The sequence below is a fragment of the Rattus rattus genome, chromosome 15 (genome assembly GCF_011064425.1).
Source record: "Rattus rattus isolate New Zealand chromosome 15, Rrattus_CSIRO_v1, whole genome shotgun sequence".
Taxonomy (NCBI): domain Eukaryota; kingdom Metazoa; phylum Chordata; class Mammalia; order Rodentia; family Muridae; genus Rattus; species Rattus rattus.
In genome coordinates this window covers 30,070,803-30,093,492 of record NC_046168.1, presented here as the reverse complement: position 1 = coordinate 30,093,492, position 22,690 = coordinate 30,070,803, and the positions used below count along the sequence as shown (strand labels likewise).

The following is a 22,690-nucleotide window of genomic DNA, read 5'->3' as shown; positions in this document are numbered from 1 at the left end:
ACTGGTATTCTTATTAATCTTCATGTTGCGTTCCAGCCTTATGGAACGAGGCAGAATATAAATATACAGAAGATAACTGATCAAAGCTGGCTGGAAGCGCTTGCCTGAGCACTGCTTAGCCATTTACCATCCAAAGAAGACTGACCGATTACTAGGAAGAAGGCTCTACCAGATAGAAGGTGCATTATAGTCTTTGGAGGATCAATCAATTAATGTGGCATGAAGAGTGGCCAACAAATGTGGCTTCCCAGCTGTGCCTCAGGGGAGGCTGACCCATGTCTGTGACGAGGGAGCCACATGGCCAGCCATTTGTGCTGCCAGAATGGACATCTCTGTCTCTCTTGCTTCCTGAGAATCCCAAGCCCTGGTGTTTGCCACAACCCTGGGAGGTCTCTAAAGGCAATGATAGGAAAGGCAGCTTGGGATCTAATCCAGGGATAATACGTCACCTACTTTCCATAAACCAACGTGTCCTTTTATAAAAACATAACCCTCTTGTTAATAACCAAAAATGCAAAGCTTTTAAAAAATCATTATCAAGTGTGGCTATTTCATTTTAAGTGCAAAATCCTGAAGAGGCCAGAGATCTTAATTTTTTAAAAATATGTAGCTGAGCATTTTAATTATGGATGCTTGCATATTCTAAGCATACTTCCTTATTTACATAGCCAGTGGAAAAGCTCTTTACCTGAATAGCACGCTGGCAACCCATCGTGGAACGTATAGGTGTAGCTTTTCCTTGAATTAAAAAGCTAAACACACACTCACATGAAACATTACAGCAGATGTGTATACTTTAATCACTACAAAATACTTGTTTGTGAATGATAATAAAATTTGACAAAAGTTTTTTTTTTTTTAATTGGAAACACAGCAGAGAATATCACTTGGTGCTTGGTTATTCACACCTCATTCATTCCACGACTTGTAAATGAGGTAGGGCCAGTGGTTCTCAAAGTGGGGTCTGCAACCAGCGTTACCCAGAATTCTTAGGGAAGCCAAAGCGGGAGCCTGAATGAATCCGAGGCTCTGGCGGTGGGGGCGGGGGTCATGTCCAGCCCAGCAAGATGGAGCACGCAAGTCCTGCACCGGGATGTCAAGGAGGCTAAGTTTTAGAACAGCAGCGCCCCTGCCTTGTACTGCTGGAGATGTGGCTCTCACAGGCTGGTCCACTGGTGACAAGGGATCGTCACAGCCATCAGTCCAGGTTGCATTTTTCTTACCTCAAAATACTGCGGTGATTATTGCTGTTTGCTTGAGATCTTCAGGGTTTACCAGAGGTCACAGGCCTCAGAGTGTGGTAACCGTTTTAAGCACGATTCCGTGAACGTGCTCCATGAGTATCGAGTTTATACTTATACTATTCAGACTAATAATGCCTATCAGGGTCCGGGACACACACTGCTATCCTTCTCTTCTTTAAAAAAAAATATGCAAAAGCTCTGAAACCAGGGGCTTCTCCTTTTCAGCATTTTGTGGTAGGCTGTGGAGACAAGCGTCTTGTAGAGCCATCTCCTGCCTGTGGAAAGCTGATGACCGAGTTCCATTACCTTCCCTGGCCGGGTGATCCCAGGCCAGGAGATGAAGCCATTTGGAGAGGGCTCCACTGGGAGCCAGCAGCAGAAGCAGAACTAACAGCCCTCTGACTCGATGCTCTGCACTTTGTCTTTGAACAATGCTGCTTCTTAAGCACACATAAGCCAAACAGCCGCTCGAATTGCAGCCATCCACCACGAGTTCAGATTTGCACAGCATGACACGAATTGGGCTGCAAATTATGCAGAAAACAGCTATCACATCCATCTGTGATGTCAGAGTCCTCAAGTACAATGTGACCTGGTAGATCTAAGACAGTTCAAGAAGACTGGGTCTGATTTCTTCCCGTGCAGCGTGATGAATCTCCTCCCTGCTGCACTTGGCCCAGTGTGCAAAGGTTACAAACGATTGAGGCTATACCTGGGATTGGCCTGGGAGCAGGTTTCACAGCCAAGGGGGCAGGCAATTAGATTTCCTTTTCTTCCTTTGTTTTTAATGGTAACACTAACTAGAAAAGGAAAACACACAAATACACTCATAGCTGATGGTAAACTGAATTTATTTCCTCTTGGAAAACAATTCCAGTAATCTCCAGGTTCAGACCGCAGAGTAAACATTGAGAACAGTAACATACAGGTTAGTTCAACCGATTCAAGGATTTGGCTGTGTGAAATCATTAAGGAGAACCTCGAACACTCAAAGCTTCAAATGTAGCCAGGAAAAAAAAAATCGTTGACAGTCTACATAACAACTATTGCATATATGGCGAGGCTACCTGTCACACTGCAAGGCTTACAAATATATATATGGGCCGTATCCAGATGTGGGGTTCTGTTCTGTGAGAGTGTCTCTTCATGGTTCACGAGAATCTCCAGCAATAAAAAATAGTCTTGGGTTTTAACCATTGATATACCAAAAAGAGAAGTTCTAGGCTTAAGTGTACATAAAAGGAAGTCCAACCATAGTCATGTGATAAGAGTTCATTTAAGTTCTGTCTTCCTTGGAAACATTTTCTCTTAAGCCATTTTTATCACTTTGAAAATCTTGCCTGGACAGGGCCCAAGTCCACTTGTCTTTTTAAGACCATTGTAGCATTGGCGACATAGTACATGTGCAACACTTTATATACAAGGGGTCTATCTGGTGCTCAAAAGTTCCAACACATGAACATCCAACAGTTTTCATAATACAAGTTGTATGATACAATACAATGCTTCTGAAGAATATACATTAACAATGGGAGTTTCGTGCAAAGAGTAAAACATGTTCCCTTTTTGTGCCACAAAAGTCCTTCTCCTCGAGAGAGGTTGTGCGTATGTGAACTAACTGCTATGCTGAGTCATCGTATGATTCTGTGGAGAGAAAAAAAGAGAGAGAGAGCTCAGTGATAGGCTTGCCATTAGAGTGAGCATAGATATGTGCTGGTAATCCCCGGTGACGTGAGCCATGCTGTTTCTGCACAGGGAGGGATAGAGGATGCATCAGTTCCTTATTGCACTAGGAAGCTTCAGATGAGGTGAACAGCCTGGGGTAGAGTATGGGTACACTGAAGCAGAACTCCTCTCCATGGAGGAGTTGGAAGAGGCAGGACCAGGAGGCTCTGTGAGGGGAGGGGTTGGTAGGACCATATTTTTTCTTTACCTGCCCATATTTCTAAAACAAACAAAACAAAACAAAAACCATTAGATTTGCTCTCATCTCTGATAGATGGTAAATGTTGATTGCTGGGGCTGGGCTCTACCCACCCTCAAATGTGGAGGGTGAAGAATAGAGCTAGCTGACTGATGGTGGGATGTCAGGGAGCACCTGGGTAGACTGGTAGACTTGTGGCCATGCTGTGACTCTGCTGGAGATCCCACAGCGTGCTTTAACTCCCCGCTCGGGGCTGCATTAGGAAGTTTGGTTCTCCCCCACCTCAATGGAGTTAGTGTGTCCTTTCTTTGGTTAGATAACTTCCTTTCAAATTGGGACACCTATCCAACAGATAGGGCTGGAGGGACCAGTGTGTGCAGGCGTTCTCCTGACCCACGCATGGTGCTGAAGATGGTCCTGTCTTCCACAGAGGGTGGCCACGGGCTGCCAGGTTCCCACTGGAGACGAGCCTTAGGGCTCTGAGCTCCCCCAGGCAGTTCTGCCCCATGTCCTTTCCTTCACGCTCCATTATTCCTTCTGATCGGAGCACCGAAGCCCAGCTTGAAATACAGCTTCTCCTTGCTTACCCAACCTAAAACACACTTCCCTTTTCTCTGGCTTTCCGAAGCCTCCTGATGGTAGTTCCGATGTACTCTCATAAGAACCTGTGTGTTTCCTGCACGTGTGTGCATGTGTGCCTGTTCTGATTGGCTCACATCTTCTAGAGGGTTTAGAAGCGTGAGTACTGAATGGAAACACAGTTGGATTGTAGTTTAGGCGACATGAAGAGGGATTTCGAAACACCACTAAAAAGTTGAGAATTGGTGATACAGGTCATACGCGCAGAAGAGGAGCTAAGCGAGTGTTGGAGGCAGAACACTTTGTGAGATCATTGCTGCCTTTAGCATCCCAGAGAACAGACGGCCAGCCAGCTACTACTTCAGAGGTAGAGGCTGCATGACCAAAGGCTAGGAGGCTGATAACAACCTCCTAAGTATGGTACTCTAGCGAGGTGATGGAGAGGGATGGGCGGCCTAGCTCCCTTCCCTGTTTCAGATTTAGCTTTTTGGTGAAGGAGATGGAGAGTGGGGCTAGGTCCCTTCCCACCATGACAATTACTGTGATGGACGGTCATGACTGGGGACTCTGGCATTACCCACCGTGGACTAGAGCCCAAACTGCAAAAAAATGAGACAAGGCAGCTTTGTTTGATTGTGAGCTTGCTTATGTAAAGCATCCTTGCTCTCTCTTCAAAAGCATGGCTTTCTCTCTAGCAGGACTAGCCTCCAAGTGCATTTAAGAATAAACTATTTTTATGCCAACTCTTTTGTCTGGGTATTGATTTTAAATATGTCTGGGAGGTGTTTTTCTGAAAACATATTAAAATACTGGTGGGAACAAAAAGCTCTCCTATTTTCTTAAAGATCCACACAGGTATGATGAGAAGTTTACAAGCATTGAAATAAACGCTAAAAAACCAAGCTATACTGCTTCTTTGGTTATCTTAAAGTCAAAAGTGGTTTCATAGAAAGGTCTGAACTAAAAACAAAGCAAAAAGAAAAGAGAATTATGAAATGAGAGAAAGGACAGAAGCCTGGATACAGATAGCTAAGTGCTGGGCTGCTGATCCGTGACATTCAGTGCTTTGTTTTTCCTCCAAGTAATGTTTAAAAAAGAAATAACTCAATAGTCTTATCTTTATCACGTTATTCCTAATGTGGCTCCAACTCACCCCCCACGACAGACAGACAGACGCACGCACCGATCTAGTTTCTAACAACCACACTGAATATTTACACTTCTGTCTATAGATGTGGATATATTTTCATCACATGATTGCAGTAATCTAAAGTCACTGATACCAAGGACTTATGCTCTGAAGGTTAAGAGAAGCAGATAAAGCCATTTCCCAAAGTGGGGCAAAAGCAGGTTGGGGAAATGCTGTCATGCTGCTGAGGTAAAGGACCCGACAAAGGGGACCTAAGGAAGGAAGGGGGGGGGGAGAAGAAGGGAAGGAGGAAGAGGAAGGAGGGAGGAAAGGAGGAGGGAGGAAGAGGAAGGGGGAGGAAGAGGAAGGAGAGGAAGAAGGAAGAGGAAGGAGGAAGGAAGAGGAAGGAAGGAGGGAGGAAGGAAGAGGAAGGAGAGAGGAAGGAAAGAAGGAAGGGGGGGAGGGAGGAAGAGGAAGGGAAGGAGGGAGGAAGAGGAAGGGAGGGAGGAGGAAGAGGAAGAGAGGAAGGAAGGAAGAGGAAGGGAGGGAGGAGGAAGAGGAAGGAAGGAAGGAAGAGGAAGGGAGGGAGGAGGAAGAGGAAGGAGGGGAGGAAGGAAGGAAGGAAGAGGAAGGAGGAGGAGGAAGAGGAAGGGGAAGGAAGGAAGGAGGAGGAAGGGAGGGAGGAAGGAAGGAGGAGGAAGGAGGGGGAAGGAGGAAGCAGGGGGAGGAAGGAGGAGGCAGGAGGAGGAAGGAGGAGGAAGGAGGGAGGAAGGAAGGAGGAGGAAGGGAGGGAGGAAGGAAGGAAGGAAGGAAGGAAGGAGGGGAAGGGAGGAAGGGAGGGAGGAAGGAAGGAAGGAAGGAAGGGAAGGAGGGAGGGAAGGAAGGAAGGGAGGAAGGAGGAAGGGAGGGAGGGAGGAAGGTTCATTTTGGCTCACACAGTCTGTGAGTACATCCACCGCTGCTAGGAAGTCCCTGCAGCCAGGGTTTGAGGTGGCTGCTTACGCAGCATCCATGGTTAGGAGGTAGACAGCAATGAATGAGTACCAGTGCTCAGTTTGTTTTCCCCTTGTATCCCACCTAGGATCTCAGCCCACAGAGTGCGGCCGCCAATCATTACTGTGGGCCTTCTCACCTTAATTAACCTCTCTAGAATACCTCGTAAGCATGCACGGAAGCTAAGCTAATCTAGATGGTCCCCCAGCTGTGCCCAGGCACTTGTCTCCTAAGTGGTTCTAGAACCTGTCAACTTGACATCAGTATCGACCATCACAGCCAGTTTCCCTCTTTTGGCTCCAGCTCAATAAAGGTCTCCTCTCATTCTGGCTGCCCACGGCTGACAGCGGTTCTCAGGGTGGGAAGGAGGCCTCCCCACCCTGCATATCCCCAGAGCTCCCTGGGAAATGAGCCTATTTCTGTTGCGGTGGGGGAGATCCCAGATGTCTCTGATATACTCATGGGATTGCCTTTGGGGATTCCTGGGATGTTTCCGATTCCTGCACTCGTACCCTGTCCCGAGTCCGATAGAAGTGCGAGTGGTGCGAAGTGGAAGGGTGGCTGTTGTGTCTGAGCCACACGTTCATTCGATTGTCTTGTAAGTGTGGGTGAGAACAGGCATAAATTCAGTCTCCAGATGTGGCCTCAGATGTCTCCTTGGACGGGAAGAAGGTCTTCCCAGGCAAACGCTCAGTGATTCCCGTGTTTTTAAGAAATTCTAGACATCGTGTGCTGGGAAAGGTCGCCAAGAAGCAAGTGGAAAGATAAGATATAGGCGCCAGAAGCTGGGAGCAGAGGGGAGGCCAGGCAGCACGGCGCATTGCTGCCCAGGAAGCAGGGCGAGGCAGAGCCGGTCCTGAGACACCAAGGATGAGGACGCGCAGGAGCAGAGAGGAGAAAGCACCCGGCGGCAGCCTTCCCCAAGCAGCCTCTCTGGTGCGGAGTTTGGAGCTCTTTAGGTCTGAGGGAAACCACTTCACTAGAACAAAGCAGTGGGTAACCTCACCAATTTTACACAGCAATTCACAGTCCCCAAAGCACTTTAATGCAATGACAGGTTATGAGAAAAAATATCTGTTCCAATGAAGGCAAAGTGTTTTACATAATCGAGAGGAACATCAGAGCAACATTGGTGGAGGTGGGGGGCGACGACAGAAAAGGAAGTGGAAGAGAGGAAAACTTGCGCAATCCCACAGAGAGCCATATTCTACTCTGCAAAAAGCCATCTCCTGGAGACCCCATGTCTAAGTAACTGAAAATTGAAAACCATTAATCCCAGTTATGAACAGTTGTTTTACACGAGGGGGGTTTGTGTTAAAAAAAAAAAATCAAACTCTCGACATACCTTAAAGCCTAAAAGAAGCTCTATCTAGGCCCGATACTTTAACGGAAAGGATTCTAGAACACTCTCCTCATTGTAAAGGACCTGTTTGGAAGGAGTATGAAAGCTCTTTCTCCCCCCCATAAATGTGAAATTAAACTTAGAAGCTAAAAACCAGATGAGGGCCTTAAGCATTCCCGCCCTAGCACCATGTACGTCTTTTAAATGTGAGACATTTTAAATGTGAGCCTTCCATTTTACAAGACTGGAATTCTCATTTTAGGCTTGGCGCTCCAACAAATGATTAACTGGGAGAGCTGACCACATTTGCTGGTCAAACAGTTTAATCCTATTTTAAATGTATTCCAAGGAAAACATTTTTTTTTTAAAAAAAAAAAAAATAAAACCTATGGTCCTTTGAAACCGTTCACCTTTGCAATTTTGAGATGATCCAGTGTGCCTAGAACCATGATAAAAGCCAAGCTTTGAAGGAAGAATCTAAAAACTTTTCATTTCCGTCCCCCAAAAAGTGGTGCCCGCAGAGTGTCTGGATTTTGCTGATTCCTTGGCAAACGCTGGATCTTCTGTGGTGTCTCCGTGGTGTCAACACCACTGAAATGTTAAGTGGCAACAGTAATGTAAGGGCATCTGAATGGGGTTGTGTAAAAAAAAAAAAATCTGTTGATTCGAAGATGTAAATCTTTTTTCTTTAAAGCATGACTTATCTATTTATGTCTCCTTTCTGCCAAAACAAATATAAGTAGGCTCCAAGAACCGGGAGAGAGAGAGCTGGCGTGTTATTTTTAAAAAAGGACTGAAGACGAGGGAAGAAGAAAGACAGGGAGGAGCTCGCCACTGAGTCCCTGTGCAGTCAGTTTACGCCATGGTTGGGGTCCGTTTAAATGAGATGCTTTCAGACTGGTACAATCAGAGCTCAGAGACAAAGCGAGGCAGAAGAAAAAAAAAAAAAAAACCCACAGGAACCTAAAGATCGAGTGTGGCTGTGTCTTCAACAGATGGTGACAAGGCTGTGGTAACATGTTGGTTTTTTTTCCCTTTAGTTGAAGAACACAAACATCGTAATCAATCTTCGCTGATTAACTAATTATATTCCGCGCCCCTTTATCACGTGGGCTGGCCCGTGTATCTGTAAATACAGAGGCTAATCAGCATGCTCCCATTCTTCGCAGAAGCACATTCCGGTTCACACCCGGTTGTGAGCTTTCTTTTCAGCCGGTAAACTGAATTCTGTATCACCGTCCACCTTTTAAGCACCCCTGCTTTTTCATTATTTATTTATTTATTTTTAAACAAAAGCAATTGGTTTCCAACAGGATGGATAATAAGTCTTTTTGACCTGCCTTCGTCTTTGACCCAGAAGGTCACCCCTGTGCTCCGGCACAGAGCTGGCTTAAGAAATACCTCCAAGTCGTACATTTCATCTCCTGCCCACTCAAAATAGAACTTCCTTTAAATGTGTCTGTACAGGGTCCCTGAAGGCCAAAGAGGCTTCCCCGTAGTGGGCAATGGAGGGACAGAAGCCTCTGCCTTTATTAATGAATGCAGGCCTTTATGAGTCTGGCTGGCTCCTTCCCTGTTCCCAGAAGCATATACTGTACGTGACTTAAAATGCTAGAATATTGACACAAAGCGAGCTGGGCACCTCTAAGGAAAATTACTCCTTGGCTATAATGTAGGCTCGTAACAGCTATTAGAGTACAAAATAAAACCCCGTGGGATCAGGCTGACATATACCGCACTCTGCCTAGTCCTCAAACATTAGAAGAATTTCTTTCTGAAGGCATTCCAAGGACAGCATTAAACTGACTTTTGTAGCAATCCACAACAGCTTTTTGGCTTAGAGCTTTTAGTACTAAATCTCTGGTTTGAATCAATATAAGTACTATATCTTCTACATTAATCAATACATTTGGTTCAATACATGTTCTATTAAATTATACTTTCTAATCAAGAGTTTTACATTTCTACCCTCTCTCTTTTCCATTTCTAACTCTTCTCTGCTAGTAAAATAGTTTTGAAAGTGTATACAGGGAGTGATGACAGGGTGTGGGGCTATTGACCCTGGATGATGGAGGGAAAAAAATAGTCCCCAAGGCAAAGGGTGGCCCTCAAGCATGTTAATGAGGTTAACAGGAGAGGAATGTTAATGAGGAAATGCCTTCAGAGACTTTCTCATACATTTAAATCTGAATGAATCGAATCCCCCATACCCTGGGACTAGCAACAGAATGTTCTAAGAATTGCATTGAAGACCTGAGCCAACCGACCTTGCAGACATTGTATTCAAACCCATTTGGTCACTATACACTTCCTACATGGAGAAACCTCGCAGTACACTACTTTCATAGGCTCTACCAGGAACATGTTTGTGAGCGTGTACATTTTCATGAGACATATCAGCGGATGTTGTTTTATATGTGTTATTTTTCCCCTCAGCGAACTGATGACTAAAAAATTAAGAAAGTAAGAAAAAGACAGCCAATCAACACACATAGTAGATTTCTCATACCAAGGGAAGCAGACTCACGAACTTATTTGAAGAATTTATTAGATAGGAGGCACTACTTTTCTACTGTCATATGGAGGTGGCGTTTCTGAACCCACCTATCACGATGTGTGCCTGCCTGCCCCTCTTTAATGTCACAGATTCTGCAGTTCTGATCATGTTTGCCGTGACAGAATTCCTCTATTTTTTTTTCGTATGGTACAGCCTTCACTATGAATGTGCAGAGACCCTGGTATCTTTTCTTTTGACATTTAGCAGTTCACATGGACCTGGGCTGACATCTCAGAACACTTCAGGGTGATACTAAGTTATATTAAAATATTAAAACAAAGGTGAAAGGGAATCCCCAGAAATGATCAGAGAAATGCTATAACAGACAGGAAAAGACCATCTCATGAGAGTTTGTAACCTGGCAAAGAGAGAATTGTTTTATCAACTTTAGGCTTTAGGCCTGTTTTTCAAACAATTCTGACATTAAAGTTTCTATCATATTTTTCATAGAAAAAGATGTAGCTTTCTGGTGAAACTGACTGAAGGACATATTTGTGTTGTTCTTTGGATGTTAGTGTTAAGGAGCCACGGAAAGCTGACCCTACAGTATGGGAGAAATGACAAGCTCATGAGCTGATGCTTAGAAGTATGAGCAGGAAGCTGGAGATGATGCAGAGACGTCTTTCCTGTCAGATGGACATTTAAGAACTTGCAGGTGATCCCAAGAGACCAACATGGCTTGCCTTACTCCAAGGTTTCTAACCTCAGCTTTGGTGACATTAGGATGTAGCCATGCTGTTACTGGTACTACCGAAAGTGTATTAGTTTATACTGTAACATATGTCCTCAGACATTACCACATCTCTCCCAGTGGGAGAAATCCCTTTGCAGGGACCACTGCCTTATGCTATTTGGAACATTTGTGCATGAGTAAATGAAAGAGTTGGAGAAAAGGAAGATCTAGTGTTCGACTAATGCTAAATTTCAAGAAGAAAGAATTGGTCCGTGGGCTAAGGAGATGTGGTCTGTGGTGTGTCCCATCCGGATAGTGAGAAGGAATGCTGTGATCTCCAAAGTTCATGCTTCAGATCCACACAATCGAGTTACAAAGCCAAAATCGCCACACGAAAGCTCCACAAGGTTTTACGTTGATGATTTTGTATTGGTCTGCCTTCAGAGCTAACCTTTCCTGGTGTGGCCCACAGGCCACAGGCCACGGGCTGGATATAGCTTGCTGTTGGCCTGTCTTTGCACTGACAAGCTTACTGAGAGATCGAGTCAGAGGTTTTGATTTGTCTCTGTCCTGAAATAGATAAGTCTGCTATGCTGTCCTTCCTCAGGTGTGCTACTTGCTCTCAGTCTGTGGGATGTGTCCTTTGTCTTATGAAAATAATACATGCCTCACAAAGAGACACACACACACAATATACATACAAACACACACACAGACACACCACACACAAAGACACACACGCACAAACACAAACACATATAAATACACAAACACATCACACACAAAGACACACACACAGGGATAGACACACATACACACATGTAAATACACAAATGCACCACACACAAAGATACACACACACAAAGACACACACACCCACACACAAAGACACACATACACACAAACACATATAAACACAAATGCACCACACAGAAAAAAACACACACACACACACACACACACACACACACACACTCGTATCTACAGGACTGCATGCATGGCTTTTTAAAATAGTGCCATAGGATGAATGCGAGCCATCCAGCAATTCTGCAAAGGATCCCTTGAGGATATGTTATAAGTGGCATTATCTGTGCGTGGAACAAAATCTCTCCAGAAATGTTCACTCACTCAACTGTTTACTCTACATCCAAACAGCAAGGATGGTTCACCCCAGGTCAAGGAAGCAACAGTACTTAGGGATGCTCATGTGTTTAAAGTGACTCGGGAATTAAGCTGTGAAAGTTACTATTTTGGGTGTGGAAATGAACGTCTACTTTGAGAAAAACCCCAGAGCAACCACTGGTCTATCTTTACTGACAGGAATTGCAGGAATTATTGTACCTGTATGTGATACATAACATAAAAAGAAAAGTGTAGTTTTCCGATTAGGAAGGACCTAAGAGAAAGTTCCCGGTGGGTCACCTGGCTATGGCTCACACCGTCGACCAGGGGAGACAAGGTGCAGAGGGACTAGAGCCCTCTGCCTTTGGTCGGGGCTGTACGCTGCCTTTTTACAGAATCTACACATACCTGTATCTTGAAGCAGTAAAGAGGAAACTGAGGCAAAACTGAGTGCCACAGAGCAGAAACCAGAGCTCTTAGACATCACAGGACTTGGTGGGGTTTAAGCTACCAGGCCATGTGGACGGGTAAGGCGTCAGTTTGGAAAGTGGCTATGTTCAATACGTTGTATTTGTTTGTTTGTTTGTTTTCAGAAAGGGTCTCCTGTAACTCAGGCTGGTCTCAAACTATGTAGCCGAGAGTGATAAACTGGTCTTCCTGCCTCAGAATTCTAAGTTCTGGGATTAGTGCACGAGTTCACATTTTGCTTTTTCTTTAAGACACAACAAACAAACAAACAAGCAATATTTAACCAATCTGGAAAATTTCACTGCGGTATGAATGTAGCAAGAACACCCAGCTAATTATCCGGGACTTAGTTTAATGTAAGTCTTCAGAGGAAAACACTAATTAGTTAAAAAATGTAACTTTTAAGTCAGATCATATAATAATTTCCAGTATTTTGACAATTAAACAGTATAGAGAGATAAAACAAGCCACTTCAAAAGGTCAAATTATATTGCTGGGCTACACATGGGCAATGCTAACGTGGAACCTCGTTTTCCAGGAAGACCTTTAAAAAAAATAGTACAATTCTGGTTATACACTGATTTCTAACCATTTCAGTTCTGGAGAGGCTTGAAGATTCTCCTCTTTGGAGGTCTGGAGACACAGACGTATTGGGAGCATGCTTTCCAAGTGTGAATTCCCAAGTTCAATACCCAAAACCCTGCAGAAGCCACCTGTGATAGGCTAGTCTCAAGTGAACCAGACAGAGGGCAAGAACCAATACCCTTTTACCCCAAAATGTGCACCACAGCAGGGAAGCGTCAGTCAGTCAGTCAGTCTGTCTGTCTGTCTGTCTGTCTGTGCCTCTTCAACACAACGCTACACAAAAACAAAAACACACACAAACCCTGCCCCCCTAGATTTCTCTTTAGAATTCACAATAGTTTGCATTGAGATTCACAGAAAGTTCCAGATTGGAAGAACAGGCAAAACAAAGCCAAGTGGCCACTGGAAAATATGTTAAAAGCATATAGTTGATTTTTGTGCAAGCAATCAACAAACTGAGCTACTTGTTTACGCACAAGAAGCCAACAGGAAATGGCAATCATAATACGGAAAGCAGAAAGGAGAGGGCCCAGGCTATGAGGATTCTGCCTCACCTCCAGGACGACAGACTCTCAGTGTGTTGGGGGACAGAAGGCTTTGAAAGGCAATACTGTCTAATAAGATATTCAGGGATTAGGTCAGCTCTCCCTGCCCAGATGTGTGCATGCACCCGTTGTAGCTAGGCTTTTTTTCCCACTGTAATGTTTAATTTATCACACTGGTACCTTCTAAATCAGAACATCTGTAAACAAGGTTAAGAGTGACCTCCTTCCAATTTCACATCTGTGAACAGTGCCCCCTTCTTCGTGCTTTAATTTTAATACCTCAAAGAGAAATAACTCTGTGCAAGGAGAGGAGGGGAGGAGAGGCTCGTCTGACGTTAATGTGTTAATCTTGGGCGAATACAGATTTCCTTTCTCCCAGACTCTAGCGTGCACACCACTGGCTCCTTACGCTAAAGCTGCGTTCAGGCATCTCTTTCCCAGTCCAGCACAATTAAACAAACTTCTGCTAAATATTTAATAGGCTCGTGTAGTAATTAGGAACAAATAATTATCTTAGATTGATAATTGCTCAGAAATGCCCTTTTACAAGCATTTCCGATATGTGGCGCCACCCTCTGTTTTTGGATTTTTGAATCCTGGAAAGGTTGCTTTCTAATTTTTATTTTAAAGAGGATTTAGTGAGTTAAATCCTAGTCACTCTCCTAGGCCCAAGGTCTTATAACCAAGTTGGGCTGCCCTGCAATCAGCTATAACGTTCCTCCAAGATCTGTTTGTGGCCCTTCTACGTGAGCGATCCGTTGAGATCTAGTCAGGTTCCGGAGGGTGCTGGAGCCAGACACTGATTTAAAAACTGACTGGCGGCCTTAGGATTTAAACTCTGGTCCATCAGTTTCAAAAGGTCATCTGAAGAGAACGGGAAAGGCACCTGGCACCGGTGATTTATATTCAAAGGGTAACCTTTGTGAGGAGGAGGAGCCGCGACTCTCGGCCTTTCAATTTGATAGGACAGGGGGGTTCCCTTCAACTGAATTTCAATAATTGTGAAAAAAGAAGGCAAAGTATGTGCCACTCCCACCGTGTGTGTGTGTGTGTGTGTGTGTGTGTGTGTGTGTGTGCGTGTGTGTGTGTGTGTGTGTCTCACTGTCCCAGGGGCACACCATTCCTTTCCGACAGGCTGGCAGACCCGTGAGCCCAGGCTAATCCTCCAAGCACCTTCTTCCGCACCTGGGGTTAGAGGTGCACAGATATACGCCAGCTTTTACATGGCGGCAGAGGATCTGAACTCACGTCACCACGCTTGCATGACAAGTGCTCTTGCCAGGAGCCATCTCCCCAGCCCTCTCCTGTTATCAATTATAACACTGCCATGCTCTCTAAGAGTGAGTCAAACGCACTGTGATTCATTAAAGATAACAGAAAATCTGTTGGCCTACCACCACCGAACAACCAGCCAGTAGGTCAAAATATAAACTATCGATTGCTGTCATTAAGCAGTGTCGAGAGCCACACCCTGAGATTGTGCATTTCCATGCCTGAGAAAGCAAGTGTGTGCTGTGTAAAGAACGAGTTATGTTCACGCCCGGTGTCTACGCCCTCTGCAGATCCTCTTCAGATCTTTCAGCCCCTCTAGAACTGTCTGAGATGTGGGTGTGTGTGTGTGTGTGTGTGTGGTGCGTGTGTGTGTGGGTGTGGAGTGTGTGTGTGTGTGTGTGTGTGTGTGTGTGTGTGTGTGTGTGCAACTTAAGCAGGTCCTGAAAGAGGCTTTATTGGAGATGGTGAGAAAATTCTTTGAAAGTGAAACATGTCTTAGCATCAGTGTAATATTTGGATTTGGCTGTCTTCCACTTTACGTAAAAATTCCTGGTTGGGAAGGTCTGCTTTGTCCTGCTCCCCATCATCCCCACTCCTCGCCTGTCTTTCTTCCCCCTTCTCTGTATCCTCTGAACCAAACTTTGTTTATAAGTAGCTCCCTACGTGTGTGAGGAGGCCATGTGAGGGTCAGCAGACAGCTCGGTGGACTTGGTTCTCCCTTCCACCGTGTGCAGTCCTCAGGGATGGGACTCGGACCATCAGGCCTGGAGGGCACCCTCAGTCACTGAGATAGCTGGCAGTTCTGTCTGCTCTCTAAGGAAGTCTGTTATATTATGCTTATACCATCACTTACGCACCATTTCTGCTAGGGTATTTCTGGTCATAAAATGATAGCAGTGTCTTCCAAGTGCCTCTCCACCAAGGAGACTTGGTGTCTGTTTAAGAACACCCCCCCTTCCCCATGTGAGGTTCCTCCTCTCATCCCACTTTTCTGCTTTGCTTCATGGTCTGTGACAGTCTCCTCACCCCTCCAAGTACTCTGAGCTACCGGAGAGGCCGCCCTTTAATCCCCTCACACAGAGGTGTGCTGTAACTATGGAGAGAGCAATCTGTAACCTCACATCCTTATACAATTTGCTCCTCCAAGTTAATTTGAATTCATTACAATAAGGCAATATAATTAAAAAAGCTCTCTTTAATGTGAAGTATTTAACATGATCCTGGAAGAATGACAGTCTTTCAGCAGAGGGCCAGGCGGCAGCCATGGTGCACACTCAGACAAATTCAAAGGTGAACTGTAAACAAGCTCGCAGACCCGCACTGCTATGCAGAAAGACCCGGGCAACAGGAGGCCTCATTCTCATCAGTTCTCAAAGGGACCTGCCACACACAAGTGGCACTTATTCTAATTTAAAGCCCTCTGCTTGCTTCAGTGTTGCAAAATTTATAAAAGAATAACTTCATTAAACCTCCTGGCACTTCAAACGCAAATGCAAACCAGCCACAGCACAGCCGGCTCTGGGCAGGAGGGGAAACAGACAGAGGGACTCGTGATCACAGACACTGAGACGGAGTCTATGGTGGGTGCTTCTCTTTCTGACAGTGTGGTTCCCTGTGCAACCTTCCTTCACCGAGTACTTGGGCTGCGCGGCTCTGTACTTCTGTCAGGAGGCCTGTTGCTCTTGCGAGCCTGCCCTGGTGACACTGAAAATCACTCAGAGCAGTTGGGCAAGTGCTGTCACACGCAGAAATACATCTGGCAGTACACGAAGGAACACTGTTCAATGTTCCTTTCCTGGCCGGCAAGTAGATTGATTCTCTACACTCCACCATTACCGCGTCCATTGACTTGGGTATATATTTAGAATTGTTTAAATTGTTTCAAAACCAATGTTAAAAAAGAATTACCCCTAACCCTGGCACCAGAGGGGGGGGGAGCAATAATAAGGGTCAAGGATATCGATTTTCCACATCCATGCACGTTGCTGGCAGAAACAGGTACTAGCATCCTAAAATACGCGCTCTTAAGAAAACCTCCTGTTCTCCACTGAATCAAGGTGTAGGAAACACTACAGTAAAATATCTTCAGGAGGGATTCTAGAGCTACAAGGCAGCCTGTGTTATAGCATACATCATTTGGTACTGAGCTGTTGGCAGATTCCAGTATATATTCAATATATATATGTGTGAAATGCATACACACACACACACACACACGAAATGCAATGTGAAGACAAATCTCAAAACTTGTATGGAACCCAGCAGGCCTCTGAGAGAGTGGACGGAGCACACAGTTGTACTAGAGCCCAACAGTAAATGACAGGTCTCCTTTTCACTGGGAGCTCTTATTAAACCAGTAGCTAACTTCGGCTTCAGAGTAAGCACTCACAGAGGCTCCAAATTACAGTCTTCTCTTAGGTAAGAGGAAATGGCTTTAGGGGGAGGACTACTGTAGAAGAAAAGAAAACAAAACCCCAAACAAAGACTATCTCAACTGTCTCAGAATTTTAGAGTGGGGTTGGTGTTGGTTGGGTGGGAGACCTATTGTAAGGTACCCAGGTCAGGTTAACCGCAGGACAGAGGAATGCAAACACTCAACGCTATCATCCTCCCGCGTGGTCTGTAAGTCACACCACCCCCTGGAAAAACAATATTGAAACAGAGTCTCAAGGTCTTTACATCCAAATAATGTAATATATGGAGTTGTGTGCATTCTTTTTATCCTCCCCACGAATGAGCTAGAGCTAATCAAATGGAGTGAATGAGCTAATTCAATTATAGACGGCCTTTATTATATAATAAAATATGGATTATTGATCTTGTGGAAGCAGTGATGCGTGATGAGGCAAATTTGGGGCCTGAAACCTTGAAGAGCTCAACTCACAGCTGTTTTTATTCATGTTTTGAAAGTACTAGAAACTGTTTTCACTTGTAGAAAACCATCAAAATGAAACTCGGCTAACTAATTAAGCCCAGTGTTCCAAAAGAGAATGAATTCAAGGTTAACACAGGGCTGGGCTACAAGCCTGGGAAGGGTTACCTGGATGGGGTGTAATCCCTTACTGTGCCTAGCAAAGGAGCCTGAGGAGACAGCTAAGTGATTCCACACTGTGTATGGAGTGGGGACTGGGATTCACTACAGGGTCCCTGTCTACAGCCCATAGGATCGGGCAAACAGAGCAAATGGCTCCTCTCCCCTCAGATTAGCGCAGGTCCACGTCAGTCCTCACAAAACCCTTTGTTTCTGATTTCTGAGGAATAAAAGGCAAAGGGCCAACCCCAGAGCAGTGAGCAAACAGCTCTAATCAAGAGGGTCACTTGGAGAGGTGGGGTCACAGCTAACCCTACAAGAGGAGAAAATGTCCCCTGTAAATCTGCCCCAGCATAAGACAGCAAGGCTGATCGCTACTGGTGCTGTGCTACAAAGTTCAAGCCCCGCTGCTTCCCGAATCCTGGAAACTTGCTGCTCTTCCCTCGGATGGGAGCTCACAACCTCGGCACCCTTGCGCCTTGCGTGGGCCAAGTCCACCAGCTCTCCCGGCAGCAGCCCTAACGCAAACACGCTCTGCTCCTTCCTCCCTGTGTTTTTAAGAGTGGAGCCAGGCCCTGTGCTTTGGTAGGCACCCCTCCAGCACATAGGTAAACGGACATGAGCTATGTTTCTGAAATGACTCCCGTGAAAGGGAGGAAGGAGGGATGGGCAACTGTACTTGTGCGAAGTTGCAGACTGTTCGGCTGCAGTCCAGAAAATGAATCCAATTTTTCATTCTGTCATTATAAATATTTCATTGCAAATGGTACTGATTTTCTACAACTGTGGTTAAGCAAAGGGCCTCTGTGTGAATATTTAAGAAAAGAAAAAAAAACTCTAGGAGGAGGAAGACAACGACGAAGAGGGAAGGGGGAACGAAAGGTTAGCAACCAATTAATTTCGTACTTTAAATGTAAAAGGATGCTGGGAGAAATTCAACAGTGATGTAGTGTGTGACTCAAAGAAGAAGAAAAAAACATTTACTCTGCTCTTCTTCTGACAGTTTCTCATAAAATATCTGCAGTCCATCTATCTTTTAGTACTCCAGGCTCCTCTGGAGAGCAGAAAATGGTGGTTTAAAGCTCACTTCAGTGCCAGTCTGCGGGAGATTGCTTTCCACAGGACCCCCGCTGATGGAGGCCTAGGGGAAGAGGCCCAGGAGTTATTCAATCAGTCCGAGACTCTGGGGCGGCTGGGGGTCCTTTGAGGGCTGATTATAAAGCTGCCCTCCTGTTGCCTGCCTCGGAACAGAACGAAATGAGCAGTCTCTCGCTGAGAAGATTCTGCAAGAAGGAATTTCACCTGTCATGGAGTTTGTCAGAATTTCAGGATTTATCTTGGTGCAAAATTAATAAAATACCAACCAGGAATTCAGGCTGACTACTCGGCTGTGTCATCTCAAAGTGATCTTTCACCCAAGAAAACCTGGCTGGCGAGCCCAGCCACTCCTGCCCTACTTTTTGCTTGGGAGGGTGAAAGAGGTCACGTGACAAACACCCGGGGCAGCAGAATGGGATGGTAAGCCAATTACACGCAAGGTGGCCCCTGGGTACCACTGTCTCCATGGGTGACCTCTGACCTTGCCGTGGCCCTTCCAAAGCCTCCGAAATTAGCTGGCGCCCGAGCATCGGAAGACCGACCATTCTGGATTCTATAACACAGTGGGTTCCCTATGGCCTCCGATCTGTTAAAATCATAGGCTGTTTTTCCAGGCCTGGCTTTGTGATTTATCCTTTAAAGGGAGTAGAACAGTAGATCATCAGGCATAGGATCAGGAAACATTAAGAGATTAATGTGGGATCGCACAGCAACAACCGGGTCTGGGTTTGGATGTATGAACACATACTCTGTTCTCTCTTGTCCCGTTACCTCTGGGCTTTCAGGAGAAAGAGAGGAGAGCAGGGAACCACCGAAGGTCTGCAAGCACGCGGCTCAGGACAGACCCAAGGACATCTCTGTTCTCACCACCTCAGAACATGCTTTGTTTACTGCTGCTCTTTTGCGTGGTACTGACGCTCTGTTTGTACAAGGCCAGCTACTCTCTTTAACATGAGGTCCAGTGCCGGTCCCCAAGAATGAGTGGTATGTCACCACAGACACAGTCTATGTGTGGCTGCGACTGCATTCATGCCACTAGCTGACTCAAGTCCATGGAGAGGGCAGGAAAGGCTTCTTAGACCCATGGACTGACACTGAAGGCATGGTGAGGATAGGGTGAACTTGGGTCGCACTGACCACCTGCAGCATCACTGTCTCTGGGCTCCCAGGTTGCCTGTGGTTGCCTCTTACTAATGCTGACTGACAGCAGATTTCAGGCATCCAAGTCAGCTGTGGTCTTAAGGCATTGCTTCGTCTCCCTTTTCCAAATGAGAGCTTGCCAGTTTGTTCCATCCACTTCTCTCTTTAGTCAGATAAGGGCCCTGTTCTATTCTGGAAACCTTCACAAATCAGTAGCAATTGGGCAGTATGAAAACTAGGAAATTGTATGGGAGGGAGAGGAGAGAGTCAGTCTCTCTCTCTCTCTCTCTCTCTCTCTCTCTCTCTCTCTCTCTCTCTGCTCAGAAGTGAGGGCACAGATGGTGGTGGGGATGCAGGGTGCTCTCAGCAGGCTTCAGTGGAGACGCGTTAACTCCACAGAGGGAAAAGGGCTTCCCACCAGTAGCCTCATGAATTATAACTGAGTATGGGAGTGAGGTCTTGGTGCCTGTCTCCCAGCAAATATACGGTTCCATTTTCCCGCATGGTGACCTTTCACCCTTATAAACTCAAAGCGCCGCCCAACGCACTGCTCATATTTAATGGCAGCGAGTCACCTTTATATGGTTAGAAGGCACACAAGCTTAGCAGGTGTACCGAGGGTGGAGGGGTTTATTATAAAAAATTAAGCTTTGCTAATACAGAACAGGACGCCTTTGATGGTGGAGTCCGTTTCCAGGAAAGAGCTGGGCTCAGCCAGCCTAACTAAGGAGCTTCATCCATGCAGCTGTGCTGTGCAAGGAATGGCAGCCCCCCCCCAACCCCCATACAAGGAGCAGAGAAGATGCTTAACTTTGGCAGCCTCTGTTTTCCTATGCAGACGCTTGTCCCTGCCTCTTAAGTGCCTCCCATGCTTATTTGACGAAGTAATCAATGAAGGGGACCTGTTATTTTAGGCGGTTTGGATTTTCACTGCTTTGAAAGGACTCCTTTCCTGCTTTTCACTCTCGTCCGTCCGTTCGTTCTGAGCTTTGGAGCTGCTGTTGTAAATGACAGTACCGCCAGCAGTGCTTTTAAGCGCCATTCATCTCACCCGCCCCATCTCAGGCTTTTACAGAACACCGATTTCCCTCCAATAAGGGGAACTTACTCCTTCATAGCTGCAGGGCACAGCCTGTTAGGAGCTGCAGATTCACTGCAAATACAACAATAAAGGATACAAATGTGAAGTCCTCCTAAACTACACGGCTGGCTCGGAAGCTGCCTCGCCTTAGCAAACCCGATCAAGGGTAGCCTATCAATCTTTCGCAAACGCTCGGAACAGCTCGTTGCTGGGCTGCGGTGCGAGGATCGTCACCTCCAGGGATCTAGAAGACGCTGGCCTGGATTCTCCGCTCATTTCAGGGGATTGATAGTTAGAGTCTGTGATTGCCATCTCTCTTTCCCTAATTGTCACAACAGTTGGGTCCGGACGTGGTGTTTTCCAATAGTCAGATGAGAGTTTGTAAACACCAAGGGTCTATTCTTGGCACATAGTCTCTGCTAATGTGAGGAAATCAACCCACGTGCAGAGCGAACATCTAAAATAGGAACACATGCAGGAATTCCACGAGCCTGTCTGGGTTGCAGAATGTTCTAGAAATCTGGGTTTCCAAATGGTTCCAATAGATCTGACCACCAAGGTGCCTAGGCAGAACTCCACTCAGAGGACGAGTGCGTCTGCGGTCTCTTGCTCTCAATGCGGGCAGCTCTTCCAGTGCTGTGGCAGCAGACTGCCTTGGCGACAGAGAAGCCTACAGAGCCAACGAGGCCCAGCCAAGGCAGAGCGTGTCAGAGGTGATGAGCACTTCCAGGGGGTGGGGGAGGGAGGAGCTGTCGAACCGGCCAGAGTGCTCGCCAGCCTGCCCTAGCTGGATGCTTCATAAAGTCGAGCTGATGGTAGTTCAGAGATGGCCATCTGTCGTCAACTCTGGGCCAGACGAGAAATAATGTAATGGCAGCTTGCTTACAACGGGGCTGTTGGAGGAGGAGCGGGTCCTAGAATGAAGAGGTGGCACTCCCGTTTTAAACAGTGAAGTGCAGCCCGTCGGTATGAACATCAAGAAATTAATGGATGGAGAATTTTTTGAAAACTGAGCTGGAGGGGCTGTAGGAACTATTCAGATGCAAATAAAGTGTCTTCTACTTACTGCAATTACCACCACTGCCCTGATTTTGGTCCTATCGACCACTTGGTTCTGGAAAATATGACTACTAGGGCACATGGTGAAGCAGTAAGGACCAAATTTAGAAATAGGTGAGCCCAGGCTGTACCTCCAAGCAGGCACACACACAGAATAGATGTTTATGGGGGACAAAATAGGTGATCAAAAAGGCATTTAACCCAAATAAGTTCATTGTGAGGATAGTGCTTTCCTTTCTGTATGCTTGCTTAGTTTCTAGATGTAGTTTTATTTAAAAACAAAATAAAACAACCTCACCTTACAATGCATTGAAATGTGAGGTAATTTCAAACTTTCTTCTTTATTCCAGAAAATCCCTAGTATTCATGGTAGAGAGAGACGGGGGGAGGGGGGTTTGTCAAAGAAGGGGGGGAGGGGAAAGAGGGGGATAGAGAGAGGGAGGAAAGAAAGAGGACAGGAGAGGGGGAATACAGTAATATTACAGCCAAACCAAGGTTAGATTACCTCTGCCCCATTTTTGTGTCTGACCTGATTAACTTTCTGCTCCACTGGTAAGGCCAATCAATCCTGATTGAATTATCCAATATTAACAGCTGAAAGTGATCAAAACTAATGGTGAAAACACAGCACCAATCAATAAATCAATGCAAATGATTCGGTTCCTGGAGATCCGATCAAATAAAGGAGATAGATCAATTTAACCACGGAGCAAATTAAGTGCAAGTTGCTGTAGCACTGATTTGCTTGCAAAGCCCCACAGCTCACAAGCAGAGAGACCGAGCGACATACAGAACAGGCCAGTTCTGGAGCCACGCACTCATTTGACACAATGTATACTCTCGCAAGT

At 45.8% G+C, this 22,690-nt stretch overlaps 1 protein-coding gene across 1 annotated transcript in view; it reads right to left on the bottom strand.

The window, feature by feature from the left end:
• Positions 1 to 781: 781 nt before the first annotated feature.
• Znf521 (zinc finger protein 521) overlaps positions 782 to 22,690 on the bottom strand; it is a 282,823-nt gene continuing 260,914 nt past the window's right edge. The window contains 1 exon segment of the mRNA XM_032885752.1: positions 782 to 2,888. Within this exon segment, the coding sequence (XP_032741643.1) occupies positions 2,859 to 2,888 (30 nt within the window). The 3' untranslated portion in view covers positions 782 to 2,858.